Raw genomic sequence first — 15,466 nt, forward strand, 5'->3', positions numbered from 1 at the left:
CATTTCCCATCTCGGTACACCGCCGGAGGCATTCATATAGAGTCATATTTTGTTCTAATATCGAGTTGTAACCATTGAGTTGTAAATAAATAGAAGTGTGATGATCATCATTAATAGAGCATTGTCCCAAATAAAAAAATAAAAAAAGAAAGGCGAAAAAAAGGAAAGGCCCAAAAAAAGAAAAAGAAAAGAAATAAAAAGGGACAATGCTACTATCCTTTTTTCCACACTTGTGCTTCAAAGTAGCACCATGATCTTTATGATAGAGAGTCTCTTGTTTTGTCACTTTCATATACTAGTGGAAATTTTTCATTATAGAACTTGGCTTGTATATTCCAACAATGGGCTTCCCCAAATGCCCTAGGTCTTCGTGAGCAAGCAAGTTGGATGCACACCCACTTAGTTTCTTTTGTTTAGCTTTCTTACATTTATAGCTTTAGTGCATCCGTTGCATGGCAATCCCTACTCCTTGCATCGACATCAATTGATGGGCATCTCCCTAGCCCGTTGATTAGCCGCGTCAATGTGAGACTTTCTTCCCTTTTGTCTTCTCCACACAACCCCATCATTATTAGGGATGGCAATGGGCAGGTTATGGGCGGGTACAACCTCCTTCTGCCCAAACCCATACCCATAGAAACTTTCTATACCCACCCACTTCAATACCCATGGGCATAAATTGGCACCCATGCCCATACCCATCGGGTATTCTATACCCAATGGGTACAATATATAGCATTTGAATTTTTAAAATGTCAAGAAATGAGTTTAAAATTCAAGTGATGATGGGCGAGCAGTATAGCACTGACACGATCTCCTCCGGTGGGTGGTCTCTTGGAGGCATCAAGGGAGTATGAGTGGTGGTTGGTGGAAGCTAGATAATGTGGGGTATCGCTCGACTGAGAGTTGGACATGACTCTGGTAGCAAAGAGTCGAGATTTCATCTTTTCGAAGTCACATAGGATGTACGAGTTGCGAGCAGGTGATTACGCACCTATGAGCTATGGACGGTTTATGGAATACGAGACTTAGGGTGGGCCATAGGAGTTGGATGTTGACCCCACATGTCATAGGCGTTATTTTCATTTATTAACTTTTCATAGGTATCCATTGGGTTACCCATGGGCATAATTTCATACCCATATCCTACCCATATATTTTGCGGGTATGGATACCCATTACCCGTGGGTACAAAATCCCTTCAAGTCTTGCCCATGCCCGTTGTTTTCGGGTAGGGTACCCGCGTGTACCCATACCCATGGGCAAAACTACCATCCCTAATCATTATATTCTATTCCACCCATAGTGCTATGTCCATGGCTCACGCTCATGTATTGCGTGAAGGTTGAAAAAGTTTGAGATTACTAAAGTATGAAACAATTGCTTGGCTTGTCATCGGGGTTGTGCATGATGAGAGAATTTTTGTGTGACGAAAATGGAGCATGACCAAACTATATGATTTTGTAGGGATGAACTTTCTTTGGCCATGTTATTTTGAGAAGACATAATTGCTTAGTTAGTATGCTTGAAGTATTATTATTTTTATGTCAATATTAAACTTTTGTCTTGAATCTTTCGGATCTGAACATTTATGCCACAATAAAGAAAATTATATTGAAAATTATGTTAGGTAGCATTCCACATCAAAAATTCTGTTTTTAGCATTTACCTACTCGAGGACGAGCAGGAATTACGCTTGGGGATGCTTGATACGTCTCCAACGTATCCATAATTTTTTATTGTTCCATGCTATTATATTATCTGTTTTGGATGTTTAATGGGCTTTATTATACACTTTTATATTATTTTTGGGACTAACCTACTAACCAAAGGCCCAGTGCAAATTGCTGTTTTTTTGCCTATTTTAGTGTTTCGCGGAAAAGGAATATCAAACAGAATCCAAACGGAATGAAACCTTTGGGAGAGTGACTTTTGGAACAAACGCAATCCAGGAGACTTGGAGTGCACGTCAAGGAAGCCACGAGGTGGCCACGAGGCAGGGAGGCGCGCCCAGGCGGGGTAGGCGCGCCCCCACCCTCGTGGGCCCCTTGTGGCTCCCCTGACCGACTTCTTTCGCCTATATATACTCGTATACCCCGAAAACATCCGAGAGCACCACGAAACCCTATTTCCACCGCCGCAACCTTCTGTACCCGTGAGATCCCATCTTGGGGCATTTTCGCCGGAGGGGGAATCGATCACGAAGGGCTTCTACATCAACACCATAGCCTCTCCGATGATGTGTGAGTAGTTTACCATAGACCTTCGGGTCCATAGTTATTAGCTAGATGGCTTCTTCTCTCTCTTTGGATCGCAATACAAAGTTCTCCTTGATTCTCTTGGAGATCTATTTGATGTAATTCTTTTTGCGGTGTGTTTGTCGAGATCCAATGAATTGTGGGTTTATGATCAAGATTATCTATGAAAAATATTTGAATCTCCTCTGAATTTTTTTATGTATGATTTGATATCTTTGCAAGTCTCTTCGAATTATCAGTTTGGTTTGGCCTACTAGATTGATCTTTCTTGCAATGGGAGAAGTGCTTAGCTTTGGGTTCAATCTTGCGGTGTCCTTTCCCAGTGACAGCAGGGACAGCAAGGCACGTATTATATTGTTGCCATCGAGGATAAAAAGATGGGATTTATATCATATTGCTTGAGTTTATCCCTCTATATTATGTCATCTTGCCTAATGCGTTACTCTGTTTTTATGAACTTAATACTCTAGATGCATGCTGGATAGCGGTCGATGTGTGGAGTAATAGTAGTAGATGCAGAATCGTTTCGGTCTACTTGTCACGGACGTGATGCCTATATACATGATCATGCCTAGATATTCTCTTAACTATGCGCTTTTTTATCAATTGCTCGACAGTAATTTGTTCACCCACCGTAGATGCTATCTTGAGAGAAGCTACTAGTGAAACCTATGGCCCCGGGGTCTATTTTCCATCATATAAGTTTCCAATCTATTTTACTTTGCAATCTTTACTTTCAATCTATATCGTAAAAATACCAAACATATTTATTTTATTATCTCTATCAGATCTCACTTTTGCAAGTGGTCGTGAAGGGATTGACAACCCCTTTATCGCGTTGGTTGCAAGGTTCTTATTTGTTTGTGTAGGTACAAGGCGACTTGCGTGTAGTCTCCTACTGGATTGATAACTTGGTTCTAAAAAATTGAGGGAAATACTTACGCTACTTTGCTGCATCACCCTTTCCTCTTCAAGGGAAAACCAACGCAGTGCTCAAGAGGTAGCAAAAATCAACTTTCAAAAGAGCGAATTGTTCTCCTTTGGTAGGGCCAAAGAGGAGCAAGACACATATAGACAATTGTTCGGTTGTGAATTAGGTTCGTTGCCCTTCAGTTATTTGGGCATACGATTCATCACCGCAAGCTTTCTAATAAAGAATGAAAATGCATCAAAGATCGAATTGAGAAAAGGCTTAGCCGTTGGAAGGGTAAGCTAATGTCGTATGGAGGTCGGCTAGTGCTTGTTAACTCAATACTTAGTACTTACTAGTATGCCGATGTTCCTGTTATCCTTCTTTGAGGTACCCAAGGGGGTGTGGAAGAGACTAGACTTTTTTCGATCTCGAATTTTCTGGCAGTCAGATGAGGCTAAGAGGAAATATCGCCTAGCACGATGGGATATAATATGCTGACCCAAGGATCAGGGAGGTCTCGACATTGAAAACCTGGAAATTAAGAATAAATGCCTTATGAGTAAATGGCTCTATAGGTTATCAATAGAGACTGACAATATGTAGGCACAGATATTACGCAACAAGTATCTGCAATCGAAAAATCTTGCCCAAGTCACCGCGAGGCCGACTGATTCGCCATTCTGGAAGGGGCTTATGAGAACGAAAGATTTGTTTTTTCTTATGATCAAATTCCTTGTTGGCAATGGGATGACAACAAGATTTTGGGAGGATACGTGGTTAGGGGAGACACCACTAGCCATACAATATCCCAGCCTTTATAATATTGTGCAACGTAAAGAGGATTACGTGGGCACAATATTACAATCGGTACCCTTGAATATTCAGTTTAGGCGATCTTTAGTTGGGGAGAGTTGGAATTCCTGGATGCACTTGGTACGGAGATTGATGGATGTTCAATTATCCGGCCTACCTGACTCACTGCACCGGAAGTTCGCTAGAAACAGAGTGTTTACGGTAAAATCATTTTATATGGATCTAACTAATTCTGGCCCAATCCCGGGACCGATACATATCTGGAAGGTTAAGGTTTACGGTAAAATCTTTATGTGGTTTGTACACAAGCAAGTGATCATCACCAAGGATAATTTACTAAAGCGACGGTGGGTAGGCAGTACACGATGTTGTTTTTGTGATCATGATGAAACAATACAACATCTCTTCATAGATTGCCCTCTCGCGAAATTACTTTGGCGAATGATTCATATAGCCTTTAACATTATTCCTCTAGCTAGCATTGAATCGTTATCTGGGACGTGGTTAGTTGGGGTTGAACTCGTATTCGGATTGGAATATGTGCGCTCATGTGGGCTATATGAAACTGCAGGAATGATATGATTTTTAACAGACAACATATGTTAACCTTCTTGCAGGTCATCTTCAGAGCTACGACATGGATCCGTACGTGGTCCTTACTCACTCCTACGGACTCCAGGGAGCCTTTGGTTACTGGGTGCAACTAGTGAGAGATGGTAGCACGGGCTATATTCAACCGGTTTGGATGGCGGTCGCATAACAAGATAGAAGTCTAGGGAGCTTGTCGTTTTATTCATATTGGTTGTGGTATTGAGCTTTCTTATATATTTCTTTGCTCCGTTGCGAGTTGTAATACTTTCAAGATTTTGTGATACTTTGAGACTTTTAATAATATGGTTGCATGCATCATTTAGATGCAGAGGCGGGGGGCAAGCCTCCTTTTCCAAAACAAAATGTGGCATCGGATTGCGAGGGCATGGTGAAAGATATACATCAAGGATCAGGTGGTCTTCATGGAGCTATCGTCAAGGAAGTTAACGCTAGGAAAGATACTTTTATTTCATGTACTTTTATTCATGAGCGTAGATTTTTTGTTTTGAAGCACATAATCTCGCCTAATTCGGTTGTAGCCTAGGTATACGGCACCATGTTTGGTTGGTTGCACCCCAGGACCAAAGTCTTGTACCGATGAATATTCTATAAATCAATAAAGTTGGCGAGAATTCTAAAAATCAAAGAGAAAGGATGGGAGTGGGATTTATTTTGGGTGAATTGACGATGATGTCACACTTACATGTGACATTGTTATGTCACATCTAGATGAGCCCTAGACAAACTTAAAATAAATACCTGGTTGGAGGTTTGGAGAAGACTAGGATTGGACAAAATAATTTATAGAGCTTGTGAAGTTGATCATGGGGGTGAGGCAGTCCTGGAATTCTTACTACATATGCCAGATCAAGATTTATCTTTTATGGGGTCTCAGAATACGTGTGAGATGATTGCCATCACAATTTGGTATTTGTGGTGGGAAAGACGTAAACTAGTGCACAAGGAGAAAATCCAAGACGTTAACTAGATTTCTATGGGGATACAAAGCTTTTACGACTAATTACATTGTTGCTTCCTCTCTAAACGCTTCTTTGAAAGGAGGGGGTTGGATTTGTCGTCTGGTTGGCTTTGTGAAGCTTAATGGTGATTCTTATTTTGATCACGACCTTTTTAAGGTTACGGTTGGAGCGGTCCTCAGGGACGATAAAGAAAAATTCATTGCAGGAGGCTTCTGGAGAATTGACTGGTGTGCGGACGTTCTCACAGCGGAAGATCTAGCACTTAGATTTGGTCTATCCATGACACAACGGCGGGATGCAATTGACTTATCATTCATTCTGATAATTTGGAGGTCATCGATACCATGAATAATGAAGGACGGTCGGCAGGAATGACGGTGGCAGTTTTTTATTATTACTACTTTATTGCTTGTGATCTTCTTATTTCTAGGTTCAAACATTGTAATATAGAAGCAAATAAGTTTGTCCATGAGTTTGCTAGATTGACTAAATTTTCCTCTATTGTTCATTGTTTTGAGGAGCCTCTAAATGGAATTGTACCATTCCTCATAATTGATGTATCTGTTGTCTCAATTGAATAAAGTCTGTACATTTGTTTAAAAAAAAGCTAGTTGGAGTATTATACTCCCTCCATTCCTTTATGTAAGGTGTATTACTTCCGGCATGGTGACCAAGATACATAATTATACACATGTTATGAGGAAATTAACCTTGGCAAAATCATTGATTGGCGGCAACTAAATCATTAGGCAAGGAAAGTAGAAGATAAACACAATCTGGAGATAGATACTTCCATTTTTTCTTTTTACAAGAAGAGATGCATGCAATCGGGGGAGAGATACTCTCCTTTTTTTAAAGGCTAATGATGGAGTTATGAGGAATTAGAAGAAATGTATCTTACATTGTGAAATTTTATCAAAAAACAAATACATCTTATATAAAGGAACGGAGGGAGTAAATCGCAATTTAGTATTTTTTCGATGTGGGCTAGCGCAAACATTTGCAACCAATATAGCAAATGAAAAATGCGATGGAGAGCGTAGAAGAGATAGGAGGCGCAGGTGGCTGCGGAGAGTCCACATAAGCAGGCAAGCTTGAGGCTCTCAGCTCTCCTGAGCTCAGACCGGCATCATGTGAGCCACGCATGGCCCTGGTAGTAGGGACAAGCCACGGAGAGAACTGATGCACCCGACGAAACCAGCTGGCCTGACGCCGAGGTCGGCACCGCCGGGCGCCGGAGAGTGGCGGCCGTCCGGCGTCGTCAGGCTGCTACAGGCGCCGGCGGTGGTGGCGCTGGCCGCGGTGCTCGCCGTGGCGTCGCCGGCGCAAGCTCGGCCAGCTGGTGCACCCCCTCCGACCCCTCCGACCCAGCAGAAGGCGGCGGAGACGGCGCCGGAGGACACGATGTGCGACGTGCCGCGGACGCTGTCCGGGGAGGACGGCAAGGAGGCGGAGCGGATCAAGCACCCGAGGTCGCGCGAGGCGGCGCGGTGCACCTCCAAGTGCGTCAGCACCTGCGTCCTCGGCGGCGCCGGCGCACCCGGCGTCGGCGGGCCCTTCAACGTCCGAAGGTAATTAAGCAAGTTATCCATCGATCGATCGATTGCATGTCCATCTCCATGCTTCTTCTCTTTTTCGTGCTTGTTCTAGCTGATCAGCTGCTGTATGTGACTGACGACATATGTATTGTTGGATCGAATGGCATGCATCCAGACCCCTCGTGGTGTTCAAGGAAGGTTTCCGCAGTCGACAGTACTGGTACGTGCTTGATGCAGAACCGTTTCGCAATGAAATTCTCTTCTAGCGGCTTCTGAACGACATCGACGCACTGTTCATATGTTTATTTTCTGCGTGAGGCTCTGAATAATTCCTGTACGTACATATCCGCAGCCTGGTGGAGTGCTCCGACGTCTGCAACCTAATCAAGGACGGAGAAGACGGGCAATGAAATGATGCATGGCATCTTCACCAGGCATGCAGAAGCTCAGGAAAGATCAGGACATCCAACTCCACCTTACCAATATATATACTAGTACATGATCAATTGGCTATGAATCACAGTAACTCTTGCTGGAATAGTGATGTTGCACAGTTTTCTAAACTGCAATGTTGGGAATAGCAATGTGCAATTTTAGGTGTATCACAGGTTTAGGTAAATCAAGTGAAATTTTGGATGCATCACAGAGTGTCTAAGGTCTTGGATCCTGGGTGCTGGCCACCTAGGTGGTTGAAATTTTAGCATTTTGACAGTGTTATATTCCTTTTCGTTTGTGAACGTTGATCAAATATATGCGTAAGTTCCGGTCAAAAAAGAAAAGAAAAAAATGTGTATTCGTTGGCTATACATTAATTTTCTTTTGAGGGGTTGTAAGGGCATCTTCAACTGCAGCTCATAATTCTCTCGCAACCGTCTGTGGATAGGGGAGACCAGTCCGCGGACATGGATGCGGGAGGCAACCATCCAACTGTAGCCGCATTTTGTCCGTTAGCAAATTCAGATTCAAATCTACGCTGATCCACACAACGCGCCGGATCACACCCGCGTGGGATCGCATTCTCCGATCACAACCAAAAAGAGGGAAATATGCTTAGTCTTTACATGCCTGAATACAAAAGAATATTAGTCCGGCAGTCCATGCATTTCTGCCCCGCCGGACCGGCCATCCCAGTAAACTGCTTCCCGACCAAGGAGGTGTTATCGCTACCGCATAGGCAGCCTTCATCGCGTCCTCATCTTCCGCAGCCCCCAACTCATCTTTCTGCCGCTTCAACATCTGGTTGTGGACGGATTGCGCGATAATTCTAGTATCGGCATCCAAAAAGTCGATATTCAGGGTCAACATCTTGGCGTCCTCCGTATTGGCGGCGATCTTCACCCTCTTTTCCTCTATCGTGGCCTTTTTCTACTCGAGCGTCGCCTTCCTCTCATCGATCATGGTCCTCCTCTCTTCGAGTTTGATCTTCTTCTCCGTTGCCTCCATCAACTGCTTGAACATCTCCGCCTTCTCTCCTCCTTAATGTATGAGCGCCTCACGCATGCCTCTCCCTTCTTCACCAAGATCTCTTCGAACCTCTCCATCGGGTTGGCCATCGCACCTTGACCACCGCAATAGCAAACCTGACCACGGCTTTGAGACATGTACTTTCGGATAGCACATCAACATCCTATGAATCTGCGGTTGTGCCATACGCAAACATCCTCAATGCATCCGTTCACTTCTAATAACTAGAGAATCAAATGTTTCCATCGGCATCCTTCTTCAAGATGAAATAGTCATCATATGCCCAGACACCATTGTAGAGGCGATCAAACACAAATTGCCTCATCCGGAATTGGCGCCAAAAACAAGGCTTGACTAGCACATCAGGGACAAAGTAGTAGTCCATCAGCATCATATGCCTGCATAGTATATTCTGATTCATCACACGATGTCCCTTAATTGATCCTTTGAACTGAGAACATGCTCCTCCTCATGTTGGGTATCTTCAATAGCAGCATGCATCATCGCCATTTCTTTGAGAAAGCGTACAATAAGGTAAAATGGCCATTTCTTCAGCAGGCCTTGCGTATGAAAAGATTCGATCAGTCCTGGAGAAACCAGGTAGATTCTTTCACGCAAAAAGGGAGTGTTGGAATCAAATTGAATGATGACATAGGTCATTACTTTCAGACACACAAGGGTTTGAGGCAAGGAGATCCGATGTCACCGATTCTATTCAACATAGTGGTCGACATGTTGACAATCCTAATAGGAAGGGCTAAGGATGCTGGCCAGGTAGGTGTGGCCTCGTTCCGCATTTAGTTGACGGAGGAGTGTCTATCCTACAGTACGCTGATGATACTATCATCTTCATGGAGCATGATTTGGCAAAAGCAAGGGACATGAAGCTTGTGTTATGCTTGTTCGAACAACTGTCGGGGTTAAAGATTAACTTCCATAAAAGTGAATTGTTTTTCTTTGGAAGAGCTAAAGACGAACAAGAAGCTTACAAACAATTGTTCGGGTGCGAATTGGGGTCTTTACCCTTCATGTATTTGGGTATTCCAATCCATCATCGCAAGCTTTCCAACAAAGAATGGAAGTGCATTGAGGATCGATTTGAAAAAAAACTAAGCTGCTGGAAGGGCAATCTTATGTCATACGGAGGCCGACTAATTATCATTAATTCAGTACTCACGAGTATGCCTATGTTTCTCTTGTCCTTTTTTGAGGTACCAGTTGGAGTCCGAAAAAGGCTTGACTTCTTTCGACCGCGCTTCTTCTGGCAGAGCAATGAATTAAAATAAAAGTACAGATTCGCTAAATGGGATATCATTTGTTGGCCGAAAGACCAAGGGGGTCTCGGCATTGAAAATTTAGAGGTGAAGAACAGATGTATTCTCAGAAAGTGGCTGTATAAGCTATCTATAGAGGCGGATGCCACATGGGCCCAGATTCTGCGTAATAAGTACCTTCAATCAAAAACCTTATCTCAGGTGACGGTAAGGCCAACTGATTCGCCTTTTTGGAAAGGACTGATGAGAGTGAAATCAGTTTTTCAACAGGACAAAATTTGTAGTTGGAAATGGTACTACCATGAGATTCTGAGAGGATACATGGCTAGGGGAGACGCCCCTTGCACTCCAATATCCTTCTCTCTATAATATTGTTCAGCGAAGAGACTCCAATCCTCTTAATATTCAATTCAGGAAGACGTTAGCGGGAAACCGTTGGGAAGTTTGACTCCATCTTGTGAGAAGATTGATGGATGTTCATCTATCTCAACAGCTCGATCAGTTGCGCTGGAAACTAACTAAGAATGGAGAGTTTTTGGTTAAATCCATGTATTTGGATGTTATCAACTCTAGCTCTATTCCTCGTTCGAAACATGTTTGGAAAGTCAAAGTGCCTTTAAAAATTAAAGTGTTTATGTGGTTTGTCCATAAACAAGTCATTCTAACTAAGGACAATTTGGCAAAACGCAACTGGACAGGATCTACAAGATGTAGCTTCTGTGATCGTGATGAATCCATCAAACACCTCTTTCTTGACTGCCCATTGGCAAAAAAATTGTGGCGGTCGGTCCACATAGCATTTAATATTACTCCTCCGAATACTATCAACACGTTATTTGAGACGTGGCTAGATGGGATAGATTCAGAAACAGCGAGACATATCCGTGTAGGAGTATGTGCTTTATTATGGGCAGTTTGGAACTGCAGAAACGATTTGGTTTTTAACGGAACAACAAATATTCATTTCTTGCAGGTTATTTTCCGGGCCATTGCACTGATCCGTATGTGGTCGCTACTTACTCCGACGGAGGCCAGGGAGCGTATGGTTACTGGATCTATCCGATGGAAGACGGTAGCACGGGCTATCTTCAACCGGTTTGGATGGCGGTCATGTAATAGGATAGGCGATTAATGTTTCCTATCTTATTTTTTATTGGCCGGTTGTGGCTATCCTGTTATTTTGTTTATGCTCTTTGTGAGCCTTTTTCCTTTTTGAGACCTGAAGACTTTTGTTGAACCTTTTGTCGGCCGTATGCATCGTTCTGATGCAGAGGCCGGGGGATAACCCCCTTTTCGAAAAGAATCATCGCCATTTCATCCTGACATTCATCCACATCTGAGAATGACATATCATTGAACTCGACGTAAAAGTACTCCGCGTCTCAATCCATCATGTTGGCTTCAATGTAAACAACAAAAATGTCAGTAATTTTGGCTATGACATTTGACCGAACACTTGTCAGGCGTTGTGTTCACTATGGATGGCAATGTGCAAGGGCAAAGTGTACCTGGGCGGCAGCTGGACCAGGGTTGAAAGAAGGCATAAGCAAGTAGGGGCCGATGCCCGAGTGGAGTGGTGGAGGTCCGACAAGGCCTAGGCGGCAGAGTGAAACAGCAACGTCGATCTTGGACTACACAGATACAGAGCAAGCAGAGACGGAGCAAGAAAATCACGGCTCCGAATGGGTTTTTTGTGTTGGATGTGGGTGTCGGAGGCGTACATGGCAGACGTCTGCACCACCGCAAACCTCCCCCTGCTTCCAGTTTGTGGGATTTCAAACCTCCGGACCATGCCGTCGATATTTGATGCACGACGTTGGATGATCTAACGTGTCCTGACAATATGGTCCGGACATTTGCGGACGTTTTGTCGCACTGCATTGGGAGTTGTCATAAGATAGGCGGCTCGATTGTGGGGCCATGGGACCATCACACACTGGCACACATTAACAATTTAAACCAGGAAATATTTACATACATATGTTCAATTTAGTGTCCCATAACATCTCAACAAGCAACTCTGTTCTAAACCATTCCAAAAAAAAAACCTGTTCTAGAGCTTGGTGCCGTAAGCCAAAACATGTCTTTGCCCCTCGCGTATGATGTCTCCGGGCCTATGAACCAGGAGGTCCTTCGAACCGTATGTAGTCGTACATGACCCCTAAGAATATGCTGTTCGCCCTCGTCTGCGTGATATGGATGGTGTTGTCCCCTTCCCGGAGCAGCCTCCCGCTGATCGGGAAATCGAAGCTCCACTGTGTGCCATGGTCGCCGTGCCTCGCGATCGCGTTGCCGTCCCCGAACGCCGGCGTCCCGAAGACCCCGCCCACACGCCTCGTCGCCCCGTTCACCTGGACCTGCAGCCTCGCCGCGTGAGCGGCCGCGAGGGCGACGCGCAAGGTGTAGGTGCCGCCGGGCACGACGCGGCCCATGCGGAACCGGATCTGCCGCGTCGTCGGCACGATGTCGTCGCCGACCTTTCTGCACGACAGATCAACGTCGGTCAGTACATACGCCGTTTTGGCTTGGACTGAAGTGGAAATGCACCCATGCATGTATGTGTGTTACCTTGTGACATGTGCGAAGTACCAGTCCTTCGAGTGGTGGCTTTCGCCGACGGTATAGACGAGATCGTCCGTCGGGTACAGTTGGGCGTACCTCTCCCACAGCCCGTACTGCCTGTACCTGTGGAACCAACCAATTGAACCATTCAGATCAGACCAATGGCTACTAAGGCTCACTGGCTCGATTTGTTAGTTAAGCTATCTGAATTTTCTGAACTAACCTGTCTTTGTTCTGGAAGAGCTTGTTCAGGTACTTCGGGTCGGGGTCGGGGACGAACATCTCCGCCGCGCTGCGGTCAGGAACGCCGATCTCCCACAGCGTCGGCCCTGATCTCGGAGCCTCGTACAAAAGATCGCCGAGGTTGATTGCACCGCCTGTTTCAAAGTTGAAAATCGAACAAACCACATCGTCAACAAAAACAGTACAGAGTTGGTGTTGGATCTTGCAGACTTTGAAATAAATCTGCAAACTGAGACGCTAGCTAGTAGCAGTATCCAGCAGTACTAACCGGGTGTTACGGTGACGCGGGTGGTGTTCATGTAATCGCCGAGAACCCCGGGAACCCACGCGTAGAGGTTGTACTCCCCTGCCCGGACGTTGTCAATGGTGAACTCGCCGGAAGTGTTCGACGCCGTCGTCCAGAACTGGTAGCCCTTGCTCTCCGTCGCCCACGAGCCAGGCTGCCCGGGCGCGGCCAGGCCAACGTAAGCTGCCCGAGCCGGCATGTTGTCCCTGCTCACGTACCTGTCCCTTACGAGCAATCGGCCGGTGACGGAGCCTCTCTCGCTGGCCTTGTGGAAGTCCGGCGACTCCGGGAAGCTGTAGGGCCACTTGGCCGCCTCGGCCTGGGCCGTCGCCTTGGCGTCCTCCCAGAGCGCGCGCGGGTCTCCCTTCTCCGAGTTAGAGTTGAGGTAGACGAACACGGGGCCCATGACCTTCTTCCACTGCTCGCCGTCCCCGATGCGCGCCACGATGTCGTCCCCGACGTAGTGCGACCCATGGAACACGCTCATGCACGTCGGGCCGACGTGCGAGGTGAGGTCGCGCTTGAGCGGCCCGCCGCTCTTGAACTCGCTGCTGGGGGTGACGACCCAGAAGCCGACGTGGCTCGGCTGGCCGCCGGTGACCCACCCGTGCACCCGGTTGTCCTTGGTGTCCAGCGTGTACTGGTACTTGTCGTCCACCTCCCCCCTGAACTCCGGCTCCGACGGGTCGACCAGCAGCACGGCCTCCTTGTACGCCAGCGGGGAGCTGCGGGGCGCCTCGCGGTCGGCCGCCCGCGGCATGTACCGCTGGACGTCGTCCGAGACGGCCATGTAGTTGAACCTGTCCGTGTTGAGCTTGAAGGCGAGCCGGGCCAGGCTGATGTCGATGGCCGGCGTGTCGGCGCCGTGCTCCAGGATGGCGTAGCTGTAGAACCCGGAGCTGCCCTTGAGCATCACCAGCCTCTTGTCGAAGTTGAGCCGGACGCCGCTCCGACGTCCCGGGCTGTACGTGCTCCGGAACGACAGCTCTACCTTGTCGTCGCTCTGCGTTACTACCCTGAACTCCGAGCCATCCAGTCTGCATACATACACAGTACAGCGATTCTAGCTTAGTATGTGCACTTCATATATTTCTCAGACAATGCGATTAAGTTAAGAGGTGTTAAGTTAATTAGCGATCACGTACGAATTGAGCAAGCCTCGTTGATCGGAGCCGGGGATGTTCCACACCATATCCCAGTACCTGCACGAAGTTTTTCACAAATCACAGATGATTAATCAAGTTAATACGAATGTGCATCCATCTATAGACATAAGCAAGCATGAAGCATGCACTAACCCGCCAGTGTTTCTGCTTCTGGTGGAGTGCAGCAGGTTGGTCCGATCCCCGCCGTAGCGGACGCCGGTGATGTGGCCCCCGGGCCTCGACAGCGTCACCTGCACCAGGCCGTTGTCCACCACCACCTGCACACGTACGTACGTACTTGGTATGTAAGTTATATACGTATATACGGAGTCATATGCATATATGTACATCCGTACATGCATGCAGCTTAAAACGTTTGATTGCATATGGCAGAAAAAAAAGTCGAGATATAATTAACATGCAGGTACTTTGAAAAAAAATGCAGATAACACGGCTAGCTGTCAGAAGCCTCTCACATACGAATTCGATCCATGAACGCGCGGCAACAACGAGCAAGTAGCCTAGCCATGCCAGATAAGCGTACCTGTCTACCATCCACGCGCAGCGTAACGCCGGTGCGGGATCCCGACGATGGCGCCGCCGACACGGCGGCGGCCTGCAGCATCAACAACACGGCGACGGCGAGCAGGATCAGGTGCGCCGTCGTTGCCATCGTGAGGTGTCAAGTTCGTGCGCCGTCGCCGTGTCGATTCAACTGATGAGCTGCACGTGCGCGATACCGCGATGCCGAGAGTCGATTCAACTGATTGCTCGTACGTAGCTCATGATTTCTGTTTCATATATACTAGTACGGCCTGGGCGCCCAACTAGTGCGGGACCGAACCGGACTGCAATACCTTTTTATTTTGTGCGTGGAACGGACGGACTGCGATTTAGTTTTTCTTTTCTATTTAAAATAAAATCAAAGAATCAGAAGATCTATTATTTTTTCAAGAACAAGCAACGCCGCGTTGCTCATCATTATGATTAAGAAGAGAAAGAGTCATATAAAATGATGAAAACTTTCAAAAAATATATACAAGGACGAAGGAGGGCTAGAACAAGGGCGATGCTAGGCGTAAGCCGGATGATTTGTTACAAATTTAGGTCGCCCCCACAGCCGTCCGATCTGACACTCCCAGCCGCAGGATCGGACAACACCACGACCAAGTCATGGCAACAACTCCAAGGCAGCACCGACGGCGCCCGGGTGGCGCTCATTGCACCTCCAACAACCCGCCGCGGCGCTTCATTGCAACTCCGGCGATCCCCGGCGCTTCAATGCAGCCAGCCACGCTCCATTGCAGCGCCGACGAAGCTTCAACGGCTCCATGGTGCTTCCTTGAAACTCCGGCGAGCTTCGTTGCAACTCCGGCAGCGCTTGTATCAACTCCGGCGG

The 15,466-nt window shown here is 46.6% G+C and overlaps 2 protein-coding genes across 2 annotated transcripts; one reads left to right on the plus strand and one right to left on the minus strand.

Annotated features, from left to right (window-relative positions):
• The first annotated feature begins 6,584 nt into the window (after nucleotides 1-6,584).
• On the plus strand, nucleotides 6,585-7,841 carry LOC109773209 (uncharacterized). Its single transcript, XM_020331906.4, has 3 exons — nucleotides 6,585-7,126; nucleotides 7,269-7,313; nucleotides 7,446-7,841. Exons 1-3 carry the CDS (start codon nucleotides 6,738-6,740, stop codon nucleotides 7,501-7,503), a joined length of 492 nt encoding a protein of 163 aa, XP_020187495.1. The 5' UTR covers nucleotides 6,585-6,737; the 3' UTR covers nucleotides 7,504-7,841.
• A 4,104-nt stretch (nucleotides 7,842-11,945) lies between these two features.
• LOC109773218 (uncharacterized) lies at nucleotides 11,946-14,740 on the minus strand. Its single transcript, XM_020331917.2, has 7 exons — nucleotides 14,612-14,740; nucleotides 14,221-14,345; nucleotides 14,068-14,124; nucleotides 12,905-13,959; nucleotides 12,617-12,770; nucleotides 12,400-12,516; nucleotides 11,946-12,312 (listed from the first exon to the last, which is right to left on the minus strand). Exons 1-7 carry the CDS (start codon nucleotides 14,738-14,740, stop codon nucleotides 11,946-11,948), a joined length of 2,004 nt encoding a protein of 667 aa, XP_020187506.2.
• Nucleotides 14,741-15,466: the final 726 nt, after the last annotated feature.

Source organism: Aegilops tauschii, chromosome 6 (genome assembly GCF_002575655.3).
Source record: "Aegilops tauschii subsp. strangulata cultivar AL8/78 chromosome 6, Aet v6.0, whole genome shotgun sequence".
Lineage (NCBI taxonomy): Eukaryota > Viridiplantae > Streptophyta > Magnoliopsida > Poales > Poaceae > Aegilops > Aegilops tauschii.